General features: G+C 51.7%; 1 protein-coding gene across 2 annotated transcripts; it reads left to right on the top strand.

Moving 5' to 3' along the window:
* Positions 1-3,164: 3,164 nt before the first annotated feature.
* ECSCR (endothelial cell surface expressed chemotaxis and apoptosis regulator) lies at positions 3,165-24,138 on the top strand. Of its 2 annotated transcripts, none has more exons than XR_007628609.1 (11): positions 3,165-3,283; positions 14,245-14,286; positions 14,818-14,868; positions 16,469-16,597; positions 17,077-17,130; positions 18,867-18,935; positions 19,397-19,483; positions 20,227-20,322; positions 20,872-20,908; positions 22,307-22,483; positions 22,951-24,138. XR_007628609.1 is itself a non-coding variant. In XM_050312358.1 (11 exons), exons 1-11 carry the CDS (start codon positions 3,235-3,237, stop codon positions 22,957-22,959), a joined length of 723 nt encoding a protein of 240 aa, XP_050168315.1. In that variant the 5' UTR covers positions 3,165-3,234; the 3' UTR covers positions 22,960-24,138. The 2 variants fall into 2 exon arrangements, 1 of the variants encoding a protein (XP_050168315.1); XM_050312358.1 differs by having other exon boundaries at positions 22,307-22,406.
* Positions 24,139-24,254: the final 116 nt, after the last annotated feature.

Below are 24,254 nucleotides of genomic sequence, written 5' to 3'. Positions count from 1 at the left end.
GGCTCAGGGGGCTGACCTGGCACAGGGAAACCCGGGGGGGAACAGGGTGACCACTGAGCAGAGGCTGTTCCTGTCCTTATCTCCTGCACTCGCAGCTGCCAGGGAATGACATGATCCCGTAAGTGCTCCCTCCCTCGGGCTCGTGGGACAGGATCAATTTTGGTGGCTGTCTCTGGGGTTGTAGGATGGTTCCCTGGGCACGTTCAGCCAGGGAGGAAATGCCCTCTGTCCCCGTCACCTGGACACCTCTGGCGTGGGGCTTTTCCTCCCCACTACTCCCCTCCAGCCTCCCCTCTTCACCCCCAGCCCCACGGTGCTAATCCAGGACAAACAGTCCCACTGGGACCACCCTGGGAGACCCAACGCTGTCAGTCGTCCCTCGCCACGGTGGCAAAATCCCGTGAGAGCCAGCACGGGTGGGAGCAGGGGTGGTGGGGGGAGAGGAGGGACGGAGGACCCTCCCAGCCCCTCAGGGGTACCTCGGCTTTCCTGCTGCCTGGCAATCATCGTCTCCAGCGGCGGGGCTGGGAAGCGGGCGGCAGAAGCAGCAGGAACAGCTCCGGGATGATCTCCGGTGTAGGTGCAGCCACGCTCACCTCGGAAGCTGCCACGTCACTGCTCGGCCCCACACCCCCTGGGATGCCCGGGGCACACGAGGAAGCGCCTGCTCACCCCGGGGCAGGAGCTGCTTCCATCCCCAGCCGGTGCCACATCAGCGCTGCCGCCCCCTCCTCGCTCCCGGACCCTCCTCTCACCCAGGCAGGACAAGGGCCCTTTGTTTGGGGACAAGCGCCCACCCCCCCTTCAACTGCACCGAAGGCAGGAAACCTCCCTGAAACCACCGGCTCGGCCTGAAAATGTCACGAGGGAAAGAAACAGGGGTAAAAAACCCCCTCTGTAGGTGAACTCTGCACAGCCCGGGACAGCAGATCCACACAGGGATCCGGGCTGGAAGGACCCTCGTCCGAGGGAGGGAGCAGTCCCAGAGTTGATTTTCTCTCCCACTGCTGCGGGGGGAGCACCCACAGCACGGCTGTGGCCAGAGGTGTCCCTGGGGAAGCTCTGCAACCTTTGGACCATCACGGTTGGACTTGATGATACTGGAGGTTTTCTTCAATAATTCTGTGATTCTGTGACCAGTGCCAGGGCAGGGTGGCACATCTGTCCCCTTGCACGGCAGCTGTGCCACAAGGCTGGCAGGGATACCCTCTAGGGATGCCCTCCAGGAATGCCCTCCAAGGATACCCTCTAGGGATGTCCTCCAGGAATACCCCCCAGGAATGCCCTCCAGGAATACCCCCCAGGAATGCCCTCCAAGAATACCCTCCAGGGATGCCCTCCAGGAATACCCTCCAGGGATGCCCTCCAGGGATACCCTTCAGGAATTCCCTCCAGGGATACCCTCCAGGGATGCCCTCCAGGGATACCCTCCAGGGATGCCCTCCAGGGATACCCTTCAGGGATGCCCTCCAGGGATACCCTTCAGGGATGCCCTCCAGGGATACCCCTCAGGAATACCCTTCAGGGATATCCTCCAAGAATACCCTCCAGGGATGCCCTCCAGGCTGGTACCTCACCCCTGCACTCAGGTGGGTACCATCCCCCTGGCCCAGGGATGCTGTGTGTCAAACCCTCTGCCACTGGAAATGACCCTGAGCACATCTCCAAGTGGAAAACATGGATCCCCTGGAGTTTGGGGCAAAACAAAGCACGTCTCCCCATCCTCCCTTCCCAAAACACCGCTGCTCTTACCTGCAGGCTCTCAACAGACAAGCTGGGGTGAATATCTGGGCTCTGTCCTTCCTGCACGTGGGGAGGATGGGGTGGGAAATGCCTTTTCCACCATCCAGCCGAGCATCCAGAAGAGATTTAACTGCATGTGAGAGCTTCTGGGAATTTGCACTCATTTCAGGATTCAGTAAAACCTTAATCTACAGCATAATCTCTGAGCGTCACATCTGTGCAAGGGACAGAGAAATGGGGGGAGCTGCTGGCAGGAGGTTTGGCCCAGCAAAGGCTGCTGTAGAGGCCACTGCCAGGGGGCTGGTGTCTTTCTTGGGGGGCTGGAGGGTTTAAAGACTCCCAGAAACAGGAGGAGCTGCCCAGTGCATGGGGGATCTCTCCTTCCAGTCTCCCAGCTGTGGGAAGAGAGGACCTTGCCAGCAGCAGAAGTCACCCCTTGATGCACTCAGTGCTGTGAAGGAGCAGCTCTGTTGCCCTCAGATGAAGCTCTGTGGCTTTCTGGGGGCTGTGGGAGGGGGTGGGACCAGCCCCTAGAGCATGAGACATGATCCTGTGGCTTCCATTCTGAACACCCATGTGGACCCTCCAAGACAGGCAACCTTTCCCATGAGGAGACACTACAAAGCTTCTCCTCCCCCAAACACCCATTCAAATCAAATTATTCCCTCTGGAGTTCAAACTGTGGCAGCAGGGGAGGGAGGCACAGGCAGGACCTGCACAGACCAGCACATCCCGAGGCTGGGCCAAGAAATGGTCTGAACCCCTCAGGCTGGATGGGGACCAGAACTGGCCCAATGTTCCAGTTCCTCCCCTTCTCAAGGAGCTGGGGAAGGGGTAAGTCAAAGCCTGCCATGTGCTGTGTGTCCTGTGGGAAGGGATGCTGCTGCTGCTGCCTGGAGAACTGCATCCCAAAGGTGGCACCTCCCGCTGCCAGGTAGGCTGGAGCTGCACAGGGAGGCACAAGGTACAGGATAGATCCAGCTGCTGAGTTACCCTGGCCCCACAAGGAGCAATTATTCCCAAATCCCTCATGGAGGTACTAAGAAATCCCCTCTCAGGTGGGGGGGAGCACCAGCTCCTCCTGCAGCTCTTACCCCACACTGCCTACAGCCCTCACAGCTGACGTGGGGTGGATTGGAGCTGGGGGGCACATCCTACCACAAATAAAGCATCTCCCCAAAAACCCAAGCACCATAAGGAAGCTCCTGAGGCCCAGAGCAGGGCTGTGACTCCACTGTCCCCCAGCAGAGCAGCCCAATCCCCCACTGAAGGCACGGCGAGGTTTCCTCTGCCGCCTGAGTGATGTCTCACATCCTCCCCGACCATAATGGGCTGAAAAACACAGTTCCCCTGTGGATTCAGCCCATTTCCTTCTATTCTTTAACAGGAAACTCTGTGAGAGTCAGCCCAGGCAGGCAAAATCTCACCCTGGGCTCCTTCCCGGCATGGCCAGAGCCTCGATCAGGCTCTGCAGCCGCAGCCACCGCCGAGATGCTGCTCCCGGTCCTCCAGCTCCTCTGGCTCTTCCTGCTGCTCCCAGGTGAGCTGCTCCTCACTCCAGGGAGTGGGACGTGGTGCTGGATGGGGGATCTGGGGAGCTGGGCTTCCCGGGGGGAACCAGCCAGAGCTTTGGAGCTGCCACTGGAAAGCTCAGCCACTCAATTCCGGGGTGGAAGGAGACAGGCTGTTGGGGAAAATGCAGCCATGCCAGGTTTGCAGGGTTGGTTTGGTGGTGTTGGAATAGAAGAACTTGTTTCCTGGTTAATCAAAGGAGTGTTTGGGCTGAGGCATCTGTAGTAAGTGGCTTTTGTCAAATAAGAGTAAAGGTGGAACATTTAAACGTGCGGGACATTATTTTCCTCAAAAATATTCCTTGACTATTTTCCATTTTTCCTCTCTGATATAAATACAAACCCCATGTGCAAGAGCATGCTATAATAACTCTGCTCCTTTGGGGTAATTCTGCTCTAACTTCTCTTTGCCATGTGAGTCGAGGTGTGGGATGAAGGAGCCGGTTTCCTGCTCCAAAGGGTGACAGGTTGTTTTTTCCTGCATCATCAGACACCTCTTGCATTGCTGACAGCTGTAGTAGCTGGAAGCTGGAATACATTCAAAGGAATATGAAATAACGTGTCTCCAATTCAAAGGTTTTGTCATTAAACCATAGAAGCTGCCTCGGGTTACAGCCACTGTGCTGGTAATAATGGGATTTTTCTAAGGCAGAGAATCATGGAATGGTTTCTGCTGGAGAGGGCCTTAAAGCTCTTCTCATTCCATAGAATACAGAAACCAACTCAGTTTGTAGTTGTGTAATTCCAAGAAGTAAGAAAATTTCTCTCTTCATTAGAGGGCAACACTGCCTTCAGCAGGGGGGGAGGCGGGGGATGTGTGCCTGGGGTCAGCCTCAAGGATCAGACCAAGGGGCTTTGAGGCCTCTTGGTCATACTGTGGCTTTCCCAAATGCCCACCTAGTATGCTCCTTTTCCTCTTAAAACCACTTGGTAGGGTTTTTATGGGACAGGGAAGGAAGGAAGGTGTCAGATCCCTTCTCTGGCTTGGCTGCCCCATGCCAAGATCCAGCTCCCTGCCAGGAGCACTGCCCAGAGAGCCACCTTCCAGGTGGACCTGGCTGCTGCAGCATCAGGTGGATGGGGTGTCACCCACCATCCTTCAGTCCTGAGGGCATCACTGGGTCCTCTCAAAGCAGGCTGCCCAAAATCAGGGGGAGGGCCCGTTCTGTCGATGGTCAGGGCACTGCTGGTGCTCGCTGGGCATCGTCACCTCTCCAGCCTCCCTCCAACCCACCCCCATCGTGTGTCCTGCCTCACTTTTCTGTGCTGATCCAACACCTCTGGAATGGCTTGTTTGATTTAATTAGTGATTGTACAGCAAGTCCCCAAGGTGGTGCAGTGCCTGGGGGAAGCTTCAGCACACAGGCACCTGGACAAGGCAATCAGGGGCTCTGGAACAAGACAGAGGAGTGAGAGGTCTCCCTCTACCTGGGGAGATGGAGGTCACCTTGAGGAGAGACACCATTAGCTTTGGCTGGACACTGCCTTTTTCCACACAGGCCTTTCTTGCTTTTACTTTATGCAAGTTCAGTAATTTATTAATTTATCATTTCCTAAATTAAACTTCTAAGATCTTGTGGTTATTTCTAAAGGGAGGTTCAGATGCTGTTATTTTGAAATAGCTGGAGTGGGAAGGATTGGAACATTTCCAACTTGTTTTTCCTCCATCCAGAAACATTTAGCAGAATATTTGTCCAAACAAACCTCTTCCTATGGACCGTTTCCATTACAATGGGCAGGCATTTTCCAGACAAAAGATTTCCACTGAAAAATTCCTCCTCAAAGCTGTTGAAAACCCAGCAGAATTTTCCCACTGTTGTTGTTCCATCCACTGCTCTCCTTATCTGTGTCACAGCCTGTGGGTGGACAATGCCCTGAGAAACGTGAGATATATTTTTGATATAATCAAGAAGATGGGGTGCAGCTAAAGGACAGGCATCCAGATTCCAGATACATCCTTAAACCAGGCCATCCAGTGCATCCTAAAGCCAATTCCTTGGCCAAAGGAGGGGCCAGCCCCACCCCGTGGTGGTGAACAAGGAAGAGAAAGCAGGAGGTGGTTCAGGGAAATGTTTGTTCACACAACAAACTGCTCCCTTCGAGTAACGTGAACCCCCTCCGATGACTCTGCAAATCTCACCGGAGCAGCTTCCAGCAATTATGTCCCATTTACAATAGGTGAGTCAACAACAGGTGTCCTTGGAGGAGATGGTGCTGGAAACCCAAAGCTCCTGCTGGCAAAGCCAAGCTGGACAGGGGAGAGCTGTGGGTTGGGAAGATGCAGAAGGCCAGGCCTCAGTTGGGAACCCTCCTGGCTCCACTTCCCAGAGGGGCCCCCTCAGTATGACCCAACTTCCCATCTGAGCCCAGAGGAGCCACCAAGATGGGCAGAGGATGGAGCAGCTCTGCTGGGAGGAAAGGCTGGGACAGCTGGGATTGCTCAACCTGGAGAGGAGAAGCTTTGGGGTGACCTGATTGTGGCCTCCCAGTGACTGAAGGAGCCGACAGGAAAGATGGAGAGAGACTATTGACAAGGGCCTGGAGTGCCAGGACAAGGGGGAATGGCTTCAAACTTCCCCAGAGGGCAGGGTTAGATGGGATATTGGGAAGGAATTCTTAGCTGTAAGGGTGGGGAGGCCCTGGCACAGGTTGGGCAGAGAAGCTGTGGCTGCCCCTGGATCCCTGGAAGTGTCCAAGGCCAGGTTGGATGGGGCTTGGAGCAACCTGGGCTGGTGGAAGGTGTCCCTGCCCATGGCAGGGGGTGGAAGGAGATGATCTTTCAGGTCCCTTCCAACCCAAAAAAGTCTTTGCTGCAGACTAATGTGGAGCTGTTTGGCAGCAGTGAGGGCCCATGGAGATGTGAAGTGTGCCCATTCCCATCCCAGAGCAACCCAGGCAACCCCTTCTGGCCCTGGGGACAGCCATCACTGGTCTGGACAGGAGAAGAGATATAAGGTGGGTGTCCCTTATGTTTGCCACCATCATCAGTCCCAACTGCAGGCTCATCACACGCTCCTGAGGGCAGCACAGATCTGAGAAAGCAGCTCCAGACATACAGTTCAATAAGCTCCTCTTGTACATTAGCTGTAAGTGACTCTGGAGCTGCTAAAAATCTTGGAATCGCATTGAAATTAGTGTGGTGAGAAATGTGGGAGAAACATGTCCCAGCTGACAGTGCACTGGATTGAGACACAGGAACACTGGGGTTTGTGTCTGCCACTTCTCACAGCCATAGAGCACTCCCTGCCTTGTATGAGGGTATGAGATAGGGATAATAAAATTACCTCTTCCATAAATCAGAGAATTACAGGATGTTTTGGATCGGAAGGGACCTTACAGAACCATAGAATCCCAGAATGGTGTGTGGTGGAAGGGACCTGAAAGATCATCCAGTTCCCCCCTCCCAGGGGCAGGGACACCTCCCACCAGCCTGGGTTGCTCCAACCTGGCCTTGGACACTCCCAGGGATGGGGCAGCCACAGCTTCTCTGGACAACCTGCGCCAGGGCCTCCCCATCCTCTTAGCCAGGAATTCCTTCCCAGCATCCCATCTATCCCTGCCCTCTGGCAGTTTGAAGCCATTCCCTGTGTCCTGTCCCTCCATGCCTTGTCCCCAGTCCCTCTCCAGCTCTCCTGGAGCCCCTTTAGGCCCTGGCAGGAGCTCTCAGGTCTCCCTGGATCCTTCTCTTCTCCAGGTGAACCCCCCAGCTCTCCCAGCCTGGCTCCAGAGCAGAGGGGCTCCAGCCCTGGCAGCATCTCCGGGGCCTCCTCTGGACTCGCTCCAGCAGCTCCACGTCCTTCTTATGTTGTTCCTCAGAGCTGGAGGCAGCTCTGCAGGTGGGGTCTCACCTGAGCAGAGTAGAGGGGCAGAATTCCCCCCCTCACCTGCTGCCCACTCCTCTTTGGATGCATAAAGTGCTTTGAAATCTGGGAGTAAAACCCAGGTGACACTACCAGGTCATTCACCTAAAATCTGCACTCACAGGAAGGTTGTCAGGCCAAGGTGCTTTACCTGCTCTGGAGCTCCTGTGAGACTCAGCAGCTGAGGCAGCTTCCAGGCAGGGACACCCTTCACCTGCTCCCCCGGGCTCAAACCAGGACACTGAAGAAAAGCAGGTGCCAAGAACAGGAGTTACAGAAATCCCTTTGCCACCAGCCCCTTGCACACCTTGTGTCCTGAACCAATCCCAGGGGATCCCACTCCTGCATGGTGGTTCAAAACCCCACACAGCAGCACTCAAACAAACCTGGAGAGTCTTGGAATCACTGGAAGGATAGTCAGTTTGGGAAGAAGCTTGGAAAGTGCTTTGAGTTCTGCTAGTAAATAATGTTATTTTTAAAAGCTGTAGGAAGGCAAAAACCACGGGCTGGGCTCCGGCTCCCAGCGAACCAGGATAGGTGGTTCCCCCATTTTCCATTTGCAGTGGGCATGGAGTGATTTCCCCTCCAAAATCCCAGTGCCAAGGCCAAGGAGCAGCACAGCCAGGAGAGGGGTATCACTACAAACACCCGGAGCAGACACAGAGCTCTAAAACAAGCAGATCACAGGGGACACTGGAAGCAGGACATAGCTGGGAGGGTGGCAGTGCAGCAGCCCTGTGGAGCAGGTGTCTGTTCCCCAGGCACCACAGAGCAGTGGTGGTGCAGCCAGGAGAAAAGCCACGTTCCTTTTTGCTTCCAGGAGCAACCGCTTTGCACGGGAAAACCAGCCCTTGGCACCTCGGTGACGAGGCAGATCCCATTTCCCCCCATTGTTTGTGCCCCGGGTTGTTTCCTACATCCAAGTGTTTTTTAATTGCCTTCCACTATTTGGATCACCAGAGAGGACCATGGAATGTGATGCTTGGAGAGGATGCCCAGCCTGGGCAGAGCCCTTGAGGATGGGCAGAGGAAGGCAACATTTTAATTTTTTAATTTTAATTGCTGATGAAATCTGGGATTAATTCCTGCCTCTCTAAACTTCCCATTACTCTTTAGCTGAGTCACTACAATTCAGAAGCACTTGGCAGTGAGTTGCCAAAACCCCCGTGCCGTTTGGGAATTAGACACCTGAATGCCTCTGTGGATGTGGGACCTGATTTAGGCTGTCAGTTATCTGGCACTTCTCTACTCTCTCCTCCACAATTTCCACCTCCTCTGTTCTGCTGTGAGACCCTCAAGGCAGAGACACCTTATTTAGGCACTCAATAAAACAGGACCTAGGCATGTGTAGAGTTTCCAGGTTTCCTAGCAGAGGGGTTTTTTCCCACATGAAAGTCCCGAGAATTGGGTGTTGTTTGCACCCAGGGAGCAGCTGCACCCACGTTAAACCGTCACTGTTTCCTTTCTCGTGGGCTTTTTGACAGAAGTGCCAATATACAAACTGAAAAGGATATTTTTAGGTTGCTGGATCTCTTCTCTGCAAGCATTTGTTCCTGCAGCCTGCAAGCACAGGGACAGCACTGCCCCACAGGTTCTGCAGCTCCTGCTGCCTCATCCCCCCAAAAGTGCCAGGGAAGGGAAGAGTCCAGGGCTGCTCATCGGCAAGGGTAGACAGTCCCTCTCCATCAACACTTCTAGGGGACAGAGCCAGTCCCTGTGACCCCACACCTGTGCCAGAGCTCCTTCCTGGTGACTCCATGCCTCTATGAGCACAGGCTGGACAGCACGAACCCATCTCGACCCGGATCTAAACCCTGCTGAGGCTTCTCCAACTGGCCCAGGGCTCTATAGGAGACCCTGGCAAAGTTTGGGGGGTTTAAAGTCAGTCCCTTTCTTTGGTCAGCACCTGGAGAAACCAGGCTTTAAATGTCTACAATTGCCTAAAAAAATACCAAAGCAGAAATACCTAAAATGGACCTTTCTTTTGGTTTCCATCATCCTCTTTTTGTGCTGAGGAGTGGGGTGAGCTGCTGGCTCTGGGAATATCTCAGCTGCCATGAGAGAAGGCTCCAAGGAAAGAGCCCTCTGCTCTCAGTCTAACACACATCTGACCTCACAGAACTACTGCAAGTAAGAGGAATTCAAAATTCATAGAATCACAGAATCATAGAATCATAGGTTTGGGTTGGAAGGGAACTGAAAGATCAGCTTCTTCCACCCCCCTGCCATGGGCAGGGACACCTTCCACTAGCCCAGGTTGCTCAAAGCCCCATCCAACCTGGCCTTGGACACTTCCAGGGATCCAGGGGCAGCCACAGCTTCTCTGCCCAACCTGTGCCAGGGCCTCCCCACCCTCACAGCCAAGAATTCCTTCCCAATATCCCACCTAACCCTGCCCTCTGGCACTTTGAAGCCATTCCCCCTTGTCCTGGCACTCCAGGCCCTTGTCAATAGTCTCTCTCCATCTTTCCTGTCGGCTCCTTCAGGCACTGGGAGGCCACAATCAGGTCTCCCCAGGCCTCTCCTCTCCAGGCTGAGCAATCCCAGCTGTCCCAGCCTTTCCTCCCAGCAGAGCTGCTCCATCCTCTGCCCATCTTGGTGGCTCCTCTGGACTCTCTGCAGCAGCTCCATGTCCTTGCTGTGCTGTTCCCCAGGGCTGGAGCAGCTCTGCAGGGGGGTCTCCCCTGAGGGGCAGAATCCTCCCTGCCCTGCTGCCCACACTGCTTTTGAAAATTTTTCTGGAAAAATGGACCAGGGAACGCTGAGCTGGAGCTGAAAAGCACCTGCACGTCCGAGGTGCTGCTGTGCAGCTCCAGTGGGTGACTGGGAGTTTTCCGGGACAGTAGGAGCAGAAAGCCGTGTTTCCCATTGTAAATCCCTCAGCCAGCTCCCCGTCTCCACCTCGAACTGCCCAGTGCACTGTAAATCACTGGCACCCAAACACACAGTGAATATCTTGGCGCTGCTCGCGGTCCCTGAATGGCTTTGATGTTTATTGCAATCCCAGCTGCGTCCTGGTTATTACTGGGAGTTGTTTATATATCCAGGGCTCTCCGTGGAGGGAGCAGGCCTGTGCTGGCAGCAGCACTCAGAGGGAATGTTTTCCAGCAGCAGAGTCCCCCGGGATGTGTGTGTGGAGCCGCGACACGTGGCGCTGTTTGTTCCTGCCCGTCCTGCTGCCCGGCCCCGCAATGGCACTTGGGTCCCTTCCTGCTCTGCACACATCCATCCCACTCCAAAGCAATCCAGCCGGGATGCTGAGCACCCTCCCCTAAAGAAAACACCCCATGGAACGGGACTTTTGATTATTTGAGTTGGCAGGGAAGGCATAACAAGCAGCAGTGGCCAGAAGTCAGAGCTGCTCTGCTTGGAAATGATGTGTGGATGTGTTTAGAGAAGCCAAGGCAGTTTATTCTGCAGTAAAATGCCAGAAAGGCATTTCCATCCCTTCCCAGCAAGGCTGGGCACTTCTCTGCAGCAAAGCTCAAACATGCAGAGCAGGGTGAGCATCCCTGGGGAACTCCAGGATGGGAGCACTGGGGGGAAAATGTTTATTTACAACAAACCCGAGGCTTAGGTTTGCAAACTTCTCAAGTTCTCCAGTGTGTCCCTCAGCAGCAGGCTGAGCTGTGGTGGGATAAAGCATTGAGTATAATCCTCTACCTCCTGCCCCAGCACCAGGGATGTGCCAGGGATGCTGGAGCTGTCCCATGGCAGCACAGGCCAGTGTCACCTCCCTTGCCCTCAGTGACCTCCCATCCCTAGAGGCTCTGTTCAGGCTTTCAGATTTCTCCTCATCTGTGCCAGAAATGGTGGAATAAACAGCCAGATCATCACCTTTATTCCCCTATTCCTTTGGCAAAGACTAAGTGCAGACAACAGCCCTTTCTTCAGCAATTCTTGATGCTTTCATGTGCCAGGTAGACGAAAAAGCACCTGTGATCATTTCAATTATCACAAGCAGCTGCTTCTCCCCACAGGAAAACAAGACAATGGCTCCTGCAAGGGAATTTTGGAGGAGGAGCTCTTTGAGTCTGGCAGTGGCTGAAGGATATTGGCCCCCCATGATGATCTCAGCACATTTATTTTTGTGTTGAATGTGTAGAGTATCTGAAGGCATTTGCAAATCAATGTTCAGAATCACAGAACTGTTTAGGTTGGAAAAGCCCTCTAAGATCCTCAAGTCCAACCATTCCCCCAGCACTCCCCATTCCACCATGTCCCCAGAGTGACACATCTACACACCTGTTAAAAGCAGAAAAGTGTTGAGAGCTGTTTAAGAGGAAGCCCAGAGACAAAGAACAAACTTGGCAAACTCTTGGGATCAACAGAAACAGCCCAAGCCACCACACATTCTCCATGGAGCCAACTGTGTCCCTGGGGAGCAGGAGTGCCCTGCACATCCTAGGGGATGGGTCTGCAAAGGGGTGCAACCCCCTTCCTCAGAAGTACATCTACCTCTTTAATGAGGGCAAATGTGTGCCTAAAACATTCTTCTTCTCCTTTACATTGGTTGATTTGGTATCTGTCCATAACCCTGTCTGTTATTACCCTGATGCTCATTTAACCTGCTCTTCAAAACCCCTAGAGAAGGCTTTCCCATAAATTATCCAACACAGTTCACTCCTAGAAACTCTCTACCCTTATGTGAAGGCGGTTTCCTATTGCCCAGCCTTCCTTTTCTTTACTTCCCTTTCTGGTCCTGTTCCCAATGGATTTAGAAAACCAACCAGTCCCTTCCTCTCTGTGAAATCAAAGGTCTGATCATGTCTCCCCTTTCCTGGACTGACAAGGACAGTTTTGTCAGACTGCTGCCCAGTGAGCTGGAAGACAAAAACACAGAAAAGATCTGAAAAGCCAGGTCTGATTTTCACAGCCAAACCCCCTCTGCAAAGAAAACACATTTTATTATGTACTCACCATGGTTTACACACTGTTTTCCTTCCTGTTTGGCTGAGATCATTGTCATAAAGCCTCAGACACAAAAACAATTACATCTCTAAAGTAGTTACATGAGGAAAATGGGACCAATCAGGAGCTCACTGCACCCAGAGGGTCCTGAGGGGTGAGCTCTGAGCTCCTGGTAACCCCACCCTGGCTGTGAGGGTCTCACTCCAGACACACAGCACTGCCAGGACACTCAGACAGGCTCTGCCACACACCAACAGCATAAGGACCTACCAGAAAATTCATCTCCATCACCTCTACAGCTTCCAGTATCAAATCATGGCATCCCAGAATGGTTTGGATTGGAAGGGACCTCAAAGCCCATCCAGTTCCACCAGCCCAGGTTGCTCCAAGCCCTGTCCAACCTGGCCTTGGACACTTCCAGGGATCCAGGGGCAGCCACAGCTTCTCTGGGCAACCTGTGCCAGGGCCTGCCCACCCTCACAGGGTGGAATTTCTTCCCAATATCCCATCTAAACCTACTCTCTTTCAGTTTGAAGCCATTATGGGGTGTTGCAGGCAGTGGCTTCTCCAGTCCCATCTGGAGAAAGGTAGGGACAGGTCAGAGCAAGAGCACTTGAGGAGTTCCTGGTCCTCTCTTTGGTGAGAAATTGGGCCTGGAGGTGCTCTCTGTCCCAGGGAGTGGTCCCATGAGTGACGTGCAGCAGCAGGGGAGATGCATCTCACCCCCAGGGAGGACAGGTCCTGGCTGAAAACAGGTACAAGAACACTGTCCTGCCATGGCTGGTGCTGCCTTGGTCCCCATCATCCCCCCTGAAGGGCTCTGCTCCTCACCACCACCTGTGGCATCATGAGGGGACAGTGTGCTGGAAGGATTCAGCCATCCCTGCTGTCCCTTTCTGTCCAAACCCTTTAGCTCTCCTGGTGAGATGGATCACTGATGGCATCAGACTCAGCTGCTTTCTGTGCCTGTATTGTCATTTCTTTCATTAATCTTAACCACAGAGAGCACAAGGGTCACCAGCAATAACCATTTTAAAATCCCAATTAGCTTGTGCATTTCAACAACAGACTCAAAGTCACCTTCCCAAAGTTAAACCACAGAATCACAGAATATTCTGAGTCGGGAGGGACCCACGAGGATCAGCTGGGTTTGATTTGAGCATTTAAAATGCATTTACGTTTCCCCTGTCCCCAAGTGTGAGAACTGGACATACCTTTTTCCCATTTTCAAGAGCAGCATTTGTAAATAGCATCTCATCTCACCACTGGGGGTTGGATTAGTTGACCTTTAAAGGTTCCTTCCAACTCAAACTGTTGTATTCTCTGTTTCTGTGATCACAGGAGCTGGGACTTCAAGAAAAGCACCAGGGATGCTGAGAGCAGGCAACACGGGGCACTGGGACAGGGCTGCTTTGTCATGAACCCAAAAGAAAACCAACCAAACAAAAAACCCCAAACACAACCACCTTTCAGTGGAGAAACTGGGGACTCAGAGCAACACCTACAACCTTGCATGGACCTGCAAGGCTACCCACTCCTCTGGGGCAGGTAGCACCAATCAGTTCCCAGGGCTGCAGCCCCCTCCAGACACAGACAAGGCTTCATCCCCATCTGAGGGTACAAATACAGGGACAGAAGGACCAGGGGTAGGAGACAAGAAGGTGAACAGCCCCACTGGCTCCTGGAAGCCTTTACAAACCTCATCCATCTGTGTCTTAAGGTCTAAAGGGAATAAAGCCTTTAAACTTGTGTCATAACTCTGCAAACAGCTCCAGAGTACAAGTCACGTCCCCTTCTCTGCCGAGACTGAGCTGGAGGCAAACCAGGCAGGATTTCTGTGACCTTCTGTCACCCCATGGATTTCTGTGGCCTTCCATTTTTCCCCTGAAACAGAAGGAGATGGCTCCCCAAATGGTTCAGCTCCAACTGGGGAGGAGGACACTTATCCTGGCTGCATAAACTCCAGTCCTAATTTACTCAGAACCTGCACTCAGTGTTTCCTGCTTCTTCTTTGCAAGTGCTTTTGGGAGAACCACCTGTTCCAAAGTCATTCCCACAGAAGATGAGGAAAACCCAAACCACAGAAGGAACAAGAACACCAGTGCAGTAGTGACAGTCCCAGGTTAGCACCACTAACACTCTTCACTCTTTCATTTCAGGTTCCAGAGCCTCCACAAACTCCTCCATCGCTGCTGTAACAGGTACCTGCCAGGTTGGGATGTGGTTTATGTGTCTGTTTGGATGTGGATGCACGTGGAAATGTGGGGATGCAAACGGGAGCCCACAAATGAGGACCTGATTCCAAACTCCCATCTGCTGAGGCACCTTCTCCCGGGCTCCTGCGCTGCACACATCCACCACCATTCAACCTCCGGATCTGCAGGGACACGGGGGCCACTGCGCCCCACAGGGTGACCTGCTCCGGCCCCGTTTGTCTGGAAAAGAGCAAGGCTGTGTTCCAGAGAGCCTGGTGAAAGAGGGATCCTGCCTTGGCTTTGCTCTCTGTTTCCCTCAGCTGTTTCCCACACGTTATCCTCCATGGATCCATGGATCCTCAGCCACGGTCCCTTTGCCCACTGGCCCCTACAGCCACACCAGGGACAAACCCTCTCCATGCATCTCTTACCTCCCTCACCCTTTCGGCTCTTTCTGGCCCCACCCTCCCTGTGGGATCACCAGCATGGAGCAGGTGTAGGACACGTCACCTCCACGTCCCTCTGCTTGTGTTGCAGGTCCACCCCAGCCAACAACACCCAGCCCTGAAGAGAAGAACCACACCTCAGGTAACCCCCAGCTGGAGATGGAGGGAATGACTGGAGCTGTGTCAGGGCAGGCTCAGGTTGGATCTCAGCAAAAGGTTCTTCCCCCAGAGGATGGTTGGCACTGAACAGGCTGCCCAGGGCAGTGGGCACAGCCCCAAGGCTACCAGAGCTCCAGGAGGCTTTGGCTGATCCTCTGGGGCACAGGGGGTGACTCTTGGGGCTGGGCCTGTGCAGGGCCAGGGGTTGGACTGGATGATCCTCGTGGGTCCCTTCCAGCTCAACACATTCTGGGATTCTGTGAGCAGAGCAGCTCAGGGCATCCCAGTTTGTAACTGGTCTGAGCTCAGTCCAGCTGGGCCATCCAGCAGGAAATGGGGCTGTGCAGGGGCTGGTTAGATGAGGACAGTGGTGGGGAGAAAGAAAATTTTGTGGTGTGAGGACTTCTGATCCAGCCAACTCACCCCAGAGGGATCGAGGCACAGGTGTGAGCAAGAACAGGGAAAAAATAATTAAATTAAATAGGGAGAATGAGATGGTTGTAGAGTAGATCATAGAATGGTTTGGGTTGGAAAGGACCTTAAAGCTCATCTCGTTCCACCCCATCCCATGAGCAGGGACATCTTCCACTAGCCCAGGTTGCTCCAAGGCCCATCCAACCTGGCTGATCTTTAAGATCCCTTCCAATCCACCTTTCTATGTTTCTATGCCATGTACACAAAACCAGTTACACAAGAAATTATCTCTGCAACTCCAGACCCACACCTGTTAGTCCACTTGGATCTCTGGAGACAGATCTCTTCCTGATAATTTTTGGGGGAAAAAAAAATCCAAGCATAGTTACTCCTCCAAAGGGACCCCAAAAATACCCAAAGAAAAAGATCTAAAAATATCTGGTTATGCTTCCAAGCCTATAAAGAAAGAAACTTAGAAGAAACTTAATCCTAAATTCTAATATTTTGGTAAAGCATTTGGATAAAAGGAAAAAAACCCCACACACACTAACCTTAAAACCATTTTCACCCTTTTCTTGTTTTATTGAAAAGCCAAGAGAAGTCCAGACAAAGGAACTTGCCTATAAATTCCCAGCTGGTGATCCTTGCAGAGGGATTATTGAAAGCTTTTCCCCCCACATCTTGCTCTGGCCCATGCTCTGACTGTGCAGCTTGGAGCAGCAGGTTGGGGCCGGTGTTGGAGCCTCCAGACCACTTCAAAAGCTGAATTATTTGTTCTTGGAAACTCTGGGTGAAATGAAACATGAAAGTTGGCATTTGAGATAACACGCAAATGGCCACGTGGGTGCCAGGCAGCTCCAGGCAGTTCAAGTGTCCAGTGACAAAAATACCTTCATTTCTCAAAGCAGGGAAAAAAGCAGTGGCAAAAAACTCTGACTTTCTCTGTGTGTTTGCTGGGCTCTGCCAGCTCAGCACCTCCTCAAAAAAAAAAAGCAGAAGTTAATCCCAAAGTACAGGAGCTCCTTGACTCTGAGCAGGATGGGAGCTGTTTCCACGCCTGTGCTTTCCCTAGCAGATTATTCCTAACTCTCCAGGAGCCTGAGGGCTCTCTGTGATAGCTGTGCCCTCCTCCTCCTCCTCTTTGAGGTAACACTTCACTTCCCCTGCAGAGCCGGCGCTAAAACCAAACCCATCCCCCGGCCCGAGTGTCACCTCCGTGGGTCAAACTGCTCCAGCCAAACCCTCCACCACCACCACCACCAGCACTCCAAGCACGCTGCCAGCCTCGACTGCACGAGGTAAGGATGGAAAACTCAACCTTTGGCTCAGGCAGGACCTGTTTGTGCCTCCCTCCCTGTCCAAGAAAGACTGGGGGCATCAGAAACACTGGGCTAGGTCCACACCGTGCTGATTATTCAGTAATTCATCAAATATTGAATTTCTTGGAGTCTCTGCTGAAAGAGCAGCTCGGTCCAGCTCCCTGAAAGCACATGGCTGGACACAGCCAGGACAAGCCTGTATCATAAAAGCTAGGTGATGCTTTATCAAATAAAGCTTCCCAGAGGAGCTCCAGCCTCCCAGACCTGTCCCAGCTCACCTCTCAGGGACACTCTGAACTGGCTGCACCCCTTGCTAAGTGGGCATCTTGGTGTCTGTTTGGAGGAAAAGTCTCGTGCAAGCCAAGGTTTTTACCCCCTGGACACCCAAGAGCTCCCCATAGCAGAATTAGTAGCAGCTTCAAGAGTTAATTCTCCTTTTCCATGTTTTCTTTATCTAGATGATGACTCCAGTGGAAACAGAAGCACAGCAGCCACTTCTCCCCCACCTCGAGGTACTTTGTCCTTTGATAGAGTAACAAAACTTAATAATGTCATGGCACTCGTGGCACAGGTTATCTGAGCACCAGTCTTTTGAGGTTGAGCCACCATTTGCACCCAAAATCACATCTGGTATCCTTACAAGCAGTGATAAAACATGGGATCAAATGGTCTGCTGGGATGAACTCGAGCAGTTGAACGGTGGATCTATGTGCAGGAAAAGGGGAGCCCTTTTAACAGCCTTTTAAATAAATACAATTTTGCACAAATTAAAGAATTTAGTAAAAGTTTTGTCAGAATAAGGGCAGAATCCCAGAGACAGGGAAGACTGGAATCTGACAACTGAGCTAATTTGCCATTGATGATTCAGCCTCAGAAATCTGCAGTGGTCAAGACAGAAACTGCTCCACCTCTCCAAGTGCCTCTCAGATCTCTAACACAAGCAAGATTAGAAACCCATGGTCAGCTATGCCCACCCAGCTGGCTGTGCCCTCCTAAGGCAGGAGCCCTTTGCCTCAGAGCAGCTTGCTCCTCATCACAGCCCTGATTTATGGCTGGGAAGCTCCATACATCCATCTTTGCTGTATGGCTGCTGATGCTTCCAAAAGCCAGAGCTCCTGTTGTGTGAGACCCAACATCCCCCAGGGATGGGGTGTCTGTGCCAGGCTCAGCAAACCACAACTTTTGCCCATGGCTAGAAGAACAATTTCAGAATAAAGCAAAGAATTTGATGACCTGTGAAAAAATTGTCCAGCAGGAGTCCCTGTTTCTCCAGACTGTTGTGATCCAAGTGGCTTCTGACCCACTTAGATTTGCTATTTCACGCCTTTCCCCCTTTTTCTTCTGGCTTTTGGCAAAATCAGATTCCAAAACAGTGAAGTTTTGTGTGGGACAGGAACCCCAGGGCAGTGCCAGGAGCTGTGCACACCCCCCAAGGCATCACACACTGCTGCTGGGAAGGTGAGGATGGGAAAGGAGGGAAGAAGATCCTACTTGACCTCCAGATGATCTTCTGAAACTCTGAAGGATCATTTCTAGTGTCCTGATGGGGCCTGCAGCTGCTCATTGAGGTCGGGGCAGACATTCAGGCCATTCAGCACTCAGCCTGGAGGCAGCAAAGGATGTTTTTTCTCTGTACAAGTGAAATACAAGGACTGGCTTTAAATTTCCTTGTGCAGGCACTGGAGCAGCTGTCACAAACCAAACAGCTTCAGACAAGCCAGTTTCTCCCCCTCAGAACTGGAGTCCTTGCTCAAACCCCTGAGCTGCCACAGCTAGACTGCATATGGGATACAAGTTAGCCCAGCTCAAATGAGCTTAACTGCTTCTAGATAAGCCAGGACAGCACACCCACCCATTTCGAGCCCAAGGACAAGCCAAACAGTCAATCCCCACCCACACTCTGCAAAACTTCTTCCTCTAAGCACGTGTTTTCAGTCTCAATGTTTATGAGCTATAGAAAATCTTCAGTCTTCCAGTTCACTCTTCCAGCCTCCCACTGCTGTTTCTGCCCAAAACCTGCACCTGAAGAGTTTACACAAGGGCATTTGAATTTTGGTTCCCCAGGTTTCTATTTGGACATGGGAAACAGTACAAAGTATGTTTGGTGGGAAGCTTTTAGCATGAATTCCATGTTTGCCCAGGTATCAGCAGCGTTGCTGTGACTCCATTCTCCTCTCCAGGTGCCCTTTAATTCCTTTGGTTATCAGATAACACTCAAGGACAAGACTCACAGTGTTTCTCTCCACAGATCAAGAGCCCACGAGAAGGGAGAGAACCACGACACCAGTGACTCAAGGTGTTTCCTCCTCCCAGAGAGGTGAGCCCTGCTGTGGATTTTACAGCCCTTTACTCAGCCAACAGCAAGGCCATCACACCTCCGCCTTCAAGGCAGCAGGAGAACAGTGCCTGAGGGGTGCTGGCCATCCCATCTAGCCCTTGAAATGCCTGGAAAACTGCAGAAGCAGCATTTTGGAGCAGCCTGGGAACAGAACTCCACCCTCAGTCACTCTGCAAGGGCAGATCTTCACCTGCCCTGCTCAGCTTCCTCCCTGGGGTCCCAGCAGGACCCTGTGGGTGTTCTCAGGTGCCTCACCAAGGCAATGGTTTCAAACCCGTCTTGGTCACTTTGCTGTTAACACTGATGGGCCTGGCCAGGATCCAACCTCAGTCTGTTCAGTAAAGTACAGGTGTGAATTAATCCTCTAGGATTGCTAGGAATCCTCTTCCCAACCTTGGAAGAAAGATTTTTACATAAAGCTGCCTTTTTCTCCTCTGTAGGCACCTCAGAGCCTGTCACGCTCACACTGAACTCCTCTGAGCCCACCCCAACAGATGATGAATCACCACTGACAGTGGCAGCTTTCGGTAAGTTCTTGGACAGCCTGGGGAGGGCAGGGGGTCTGTTTTGCCAGAACACATTGGTTGGGACACTCAGCTTCATGAGGTCCTAGCACAGCCTGCCAGAGAAGCTGTGGCTGCTCCAGTCCTGGAAGTGTCCAAGGCCAGGTTGGACAGAGCTTGTAGCCACCTGGGCTAGTGGAAGGTGACCCTGCCCATGGCAAGGGGTGGGACTGGCTGAGCTCCAAGGTCCCTTCCAACCTAAACCATTCCATGATTCTAAGTCCTGGACCAGTCTTAGCAGAACAAGATTCCCATGCAAAGTTTGATTTATTGAGGCCTGGTGCCAGAATACAGCACCTGGCCAGAGCTTTATGAGACAGATGACATCACCCACAGCCTTTAGCTTGTCTCTCTCTTGTACTTTGCTTTTTATCTCACTTTACACACCTTTAGGATGAGATTTCCCAACTTTATTAGGAACATACTGACTCCTATCAATCCCCACTGTAATCAGCTGACTTCTGCCCTTCTGGCACTGCCTTATCAATCAGATATTCATCAATTAAGTATTCAGCAGCAGCCCTTTGAAGTTAAAACACAAGAGGATAGTCAGTCACTCTAGTGACTATTCACTCCTCTGCCCTGCTCACATTAATGAAAATACTGATTTCCTACCCAAGTTTTGATGTCAGTCAAAGTTGCTCTGCTGCCCCAGGATCCAGGATGTTGTTCTGTCAGTCTCAGACAGTTCTTTGCTCCATCCCCAGGTGTCATCAGCTTCATCGTTATCCTGGTAGTGGTGGTGATCGTCCTGGTCGGCGTGGTCAGCCTGAGGTTCAAGTGTAACCGCTCCAAGGAGGAAGGTACCTGCCCAAGGGGATGTCCTTCCCTAATCCACAGGTCACCAGTTTCCATGCTGGATTTGGCAGTTCCTAAAAGATGCATTTGAAAAGGTTTTGAAGCCAAACTGGAACACAGATTCAGCAGTCAGGAATGTGATGTGACCTCTCTCTAGAGCCCCAGCCCAGCCCCATCTGCACAAGGACAAGTCTCAAGTTTGCTGCAGCTCAGTGTGGCAGCTCTTCCAGCAGAAGTCATGGAGTTTGACACTCCTTTCCCCTAGGAATCCCACTTTCCACTAAGCAGTGCCCACCAGAGGGCAAGGCTGCTCTACAGTAAGACAGATACCTTGCTGGTGACTGAACAGGCCATCAGGTCCTGCCTGCATGTCCCATTAATTGAAAGATTTTCCCTCATCAACTCTCCAGTTTCCCCCATGGTGTCTCTTACCTCATCCAGATTTCATTTATATCCCTGTAGAACGTAATCCACAATAGAGCTGACTTATTCCATGGCTTAGCTGTGATGTTTTCTCAGCTGTACATCACCAACTCCAGCTTTTCTCCCTGCAGACAAACAGAAACCAGGAAGCTCCATGGTGTCAGAGAGGTAAGGCTGCTAATGCTGTCTGTGTCCAATTCAAAGTGCCTGTTTTATTCCAGAGCTAATTTTAGCAAGGAGAAGAATCTGCTTTGGTTACAGCAGGTGGAAGAAAGCATCTCAAAACATCTTTGAGACATCTTTGATAGCTGATAGAGACAAAGGTAGATGGCCAATATTTCAGGGCCTCTTTTCAAAGCTGCCCTGAGATCTGCAAAGACTCCTCACCTTCCCAAAGTAGTTTGCTCGTCTTTCTTTGCCTAGACGAGCAAGTTTAGACTTGATGTCTAAACTTGAGTTTCTGAATCTCAAAGCAGTCTCAGGTATCTTCCAAGATGCTTATTATTACTGTTAACCCAGATAAGGGGGCCCCGGTTCAAAGACCTTTGAAAAAGAAGCATCAGGAGGAGAATGGTCTGTCAGAACCCCATGGTCCATCCCAGCTACGCCAGAAGAGAGGCTGAAGGTGGGAAAACAGCAGGAAATAAGAGCTGGAAGGGACCACAGCATGTTGCTCCTACTTTTCCATCTGATAGTTTCCCACCAAAGTAATAAACTCTGCTTTGGAAAGGGGCAAGGGACACAAAGCAAAGTCCCTAAGTGTTGAGCTGCCAAATTTGCATCAACACCAGTGGTTCCCAAATATCCTTAATGATCATGATCCAAGTGATCTGGAGCCACTGAGGCAGAACATGCCAGAGCAAAGGACAGAGCCCTGGGGCACCCTAATCCCCAAAGTCATCCAGTCTCCAGTGGGGCTAAATGTGTATCCCATCCCTCAGATTAGGAAGAAAGGGGAATTCCACATTCCTAAGGCTTGTAACTCACTCTTAAGAGAGACACTGACAATACATGAGCAGCAGGATCAGGTGGAACAATATCCAGGGCTCCCTCTGCATGACAAATAACCTTGAGGGCCTAGGACAGGGCTCCCAGCAATGCTCTCCTTGTTCTAGTCCTGGTGAGGGCTTCAGGGCTGGCAGGAAATCCATTCACTGGGGACCAGAACCAAACTGCTCCCTGACTCTGCCTACAAGTAGTGACACAGGAGACAGTGGGGCTTTCTGTAGGGCACACCCAGCTTGTTTGCCCAGAGATCTGGGAATTTGGCACCAAGGATGGGTCTGAATCAGGACAGCAGCTCGACAGGCAGTGGAAACGAACCCTGGAGCTGTGTACCAGACTCAGCCTTGCCTGTTTGCCTCCAGCTGTGTGCAAAGAAACTTTGTCCTTGGAGGTGTCCAAGAAAGGCCTACCCGTGGCACTTCAGTGCTCTGGGCTGGCTGACAAGGTGGGGATCAGGACTCGATGATCTTGGAGGGTTTTCCCAACCTAAATGACTCTGTGATTCCGTGACTCCCTCTCTCATTTCCCAGAGCAGTTAATACCACCTTCTCTCCCTGACAGCTGCTCAGCAGACACGAGCCAGAAGGACAACAGCATCACTCTGATCTCCATGAAGAACATCAACATGAACAACAGCATGACTTACCCCCCATCAGAAAAGGTGTCCCTTTTCAGCCTTGCTTTTTAGGGCATTAACTGGGGATCATTTCTGTGGCTGGATAAGAGCATGCCTTTGAGGTATTTCTTTGCTCTCTTATTCCTTCAGAAATATAACAAAAAACAGCTGCCATCAAACTCCTAAAGGTCCAAACTGGTTCCAGTGAGCCCAGTGAAACGTTTGGGTGCCCATCTCAGGTTTACCTGAGCTGCCTGAACTCGAGATGTCAAATATACCTCATGTATACAGGTGACATGGCCTAGGGTCAGCCAACAAAGCTGGAGGGGTTTGTCATTAAATGACAAATGATTTCTCAACAGCCTTTGAGAAATCAAGGTCTCACCCTCCAGCCCAAGCTCCCCCACTCCAGCTCCACAGGTGGTTGAGGCACATTCCCTTCAGTGCCCTCACATCCATCCCTCAGAGGATTTCACATCATTTTCAGTTGTTTTAAAGATGGGATTGAGTTTGGGAGAACACATTGCTTTGAACTCCCTCTGGCAGCCCAAACAGGCTGCTGATGCACCATGTCTTGTTCTTTTGCCAGGTTCTATGAAGAGCCCAGAGAATGAAGCTGACACATGACAACCAGCAGTGACTTTCTAGGTTCTTTTTCTTTTTTTTTCCATTGTGGAAAGAGCGAGGGTGGACTTTATATATAAATTATTATGTCCTTTCTGATCAATACATTTCCTTTAGTGTCCTACATAGCTTCCCCAGCTGGGGCCTAAGGGCTTTCTCCAGTTACAGCCTGCCACGCTCAGTGGTTGATATCTAGCTCTATTTTTGAGATGCCTTCAAACACTCTGAATAAATTCAGCATCAAGAAGCACCGAGGCACCACCTACTTCGCTGATGGCGTTTACAGTCCATGACAGGCTGTCAGGAGCTCGTTAAGCAGCGTAGCCCCACGTCAGGTCAAACCTGTGTGTTTAGGAAAGCCTGTTCTGAAGACCTGAGGAGACTTAAATGACCAAGTTCTAGGTCAAACCCCAGGATGATACTCCAAGCCCCTTATCCCTGGTGCCCTCCTTGTCCCCGCAGTGGTGGGGATGATCACACTCACCTACCTCACAGGGTTGTTGTGAGGCTGCGTTAATCCATGTCTGTACAGCGTTCAGAGAGCCTGGAACTAAAGGTGCTGCTGAAATACAATTTGCTGTCTTAAGGACTTTATTATTAATACCTGAGCTTCAGGCAGGCAGATCACTATCTTCCCACGTGCTTAAACACTTGAAGACTGTGCGTAGACAGGGGTTTAGCTGAGTGTACAAAGCCAGTGGCCACAAGCAAAATGCTGAGCTGCTTTAGCTCCTGGAGTCTGGCAGTGCAAGTGTGCTTGGGAGAGCTTCCATCATCTCTACCACTGCTTTCCCAGAGCTTCCTGACAGACCAGAAAAGCAGCATCCCCAGCCAGCCAGAGTCCCCACTCACCACAGCCCCAGGAACCACCAGTGCACCCCCAAGGCTGTTGGGGTAAATACCCTTTTCCTGGAAGACTTCACTTTGAGGACATTAGAGCTTAATTAGATGTTTCACTTAAGGAGACTTTCTGCCTGAGAAGAAACCCCTTTTTTCAAACATATTTGGACGTTTCTTTCCCTTCTGCATTCCAGAGAAAGCTGCAGTCTCTCTCTCTGGTCTGAGGAGAAATAAACCCTCACAGTGTTATAGCCCTTTGCTTTGGGGAGGCCCTGGGGGAGGACAGAGAAGATAAGAGGCCTGGCAGGGAACAGGAGGCTTTCTCAGGCCTAGCACTTTCGCAGCTGGCACAGGTTCTCTTTGGGAGTTTTTAGCATTCTCAGCTTCAGAATAAACCTTTTGGATTCTTTCCACTGCCTTGGCATTTTT

The sequence above is a fragment of the Myiozetetes cayanensis genome, unplaced genomic scaffold (assembly GCF_022539395.1).
Source record: "Myiozetetes cayanensis isolate MyiCay16 unplaced genomic scaffold, myiCay2020 scf17, whole genome shotgun sequence".
NCBI lineage: Eukaryota > Metazoa > Chordata > Aves > Passeriformes > Tyrannidae > Myiozetetes > Myiozetetes cayanensis.
The sequence above is the reverse complement of the archived record's forward strand: the minus strand, read 5'-3'. Positions and strand labels throughout refer to the sequence as shown.

Coding starts and splice junctions, on each gene's coding strand:
- ECSCR (XM_050312358.1), top strand. CDS start 3,235: ATGCTGCTCCCGGTCCTCCAGCTCCTCTGGCTCTTCCTGCTGCTCCCA. Junction 14,287..14,817: donor CTCCATCGCTGCTGTAACAG/GTACCTGCCAGG, acceptor CTTGTGTTGCAG/GTCCACCCCAGCCAACAACA. Junction 17,131..18,866: donor CACTTCTCCCCCACCTCGAG/GTACTTTGTCCT, acceptor TTCTCTCCACAG/ATCAAGAGCCCACGAGAAGG.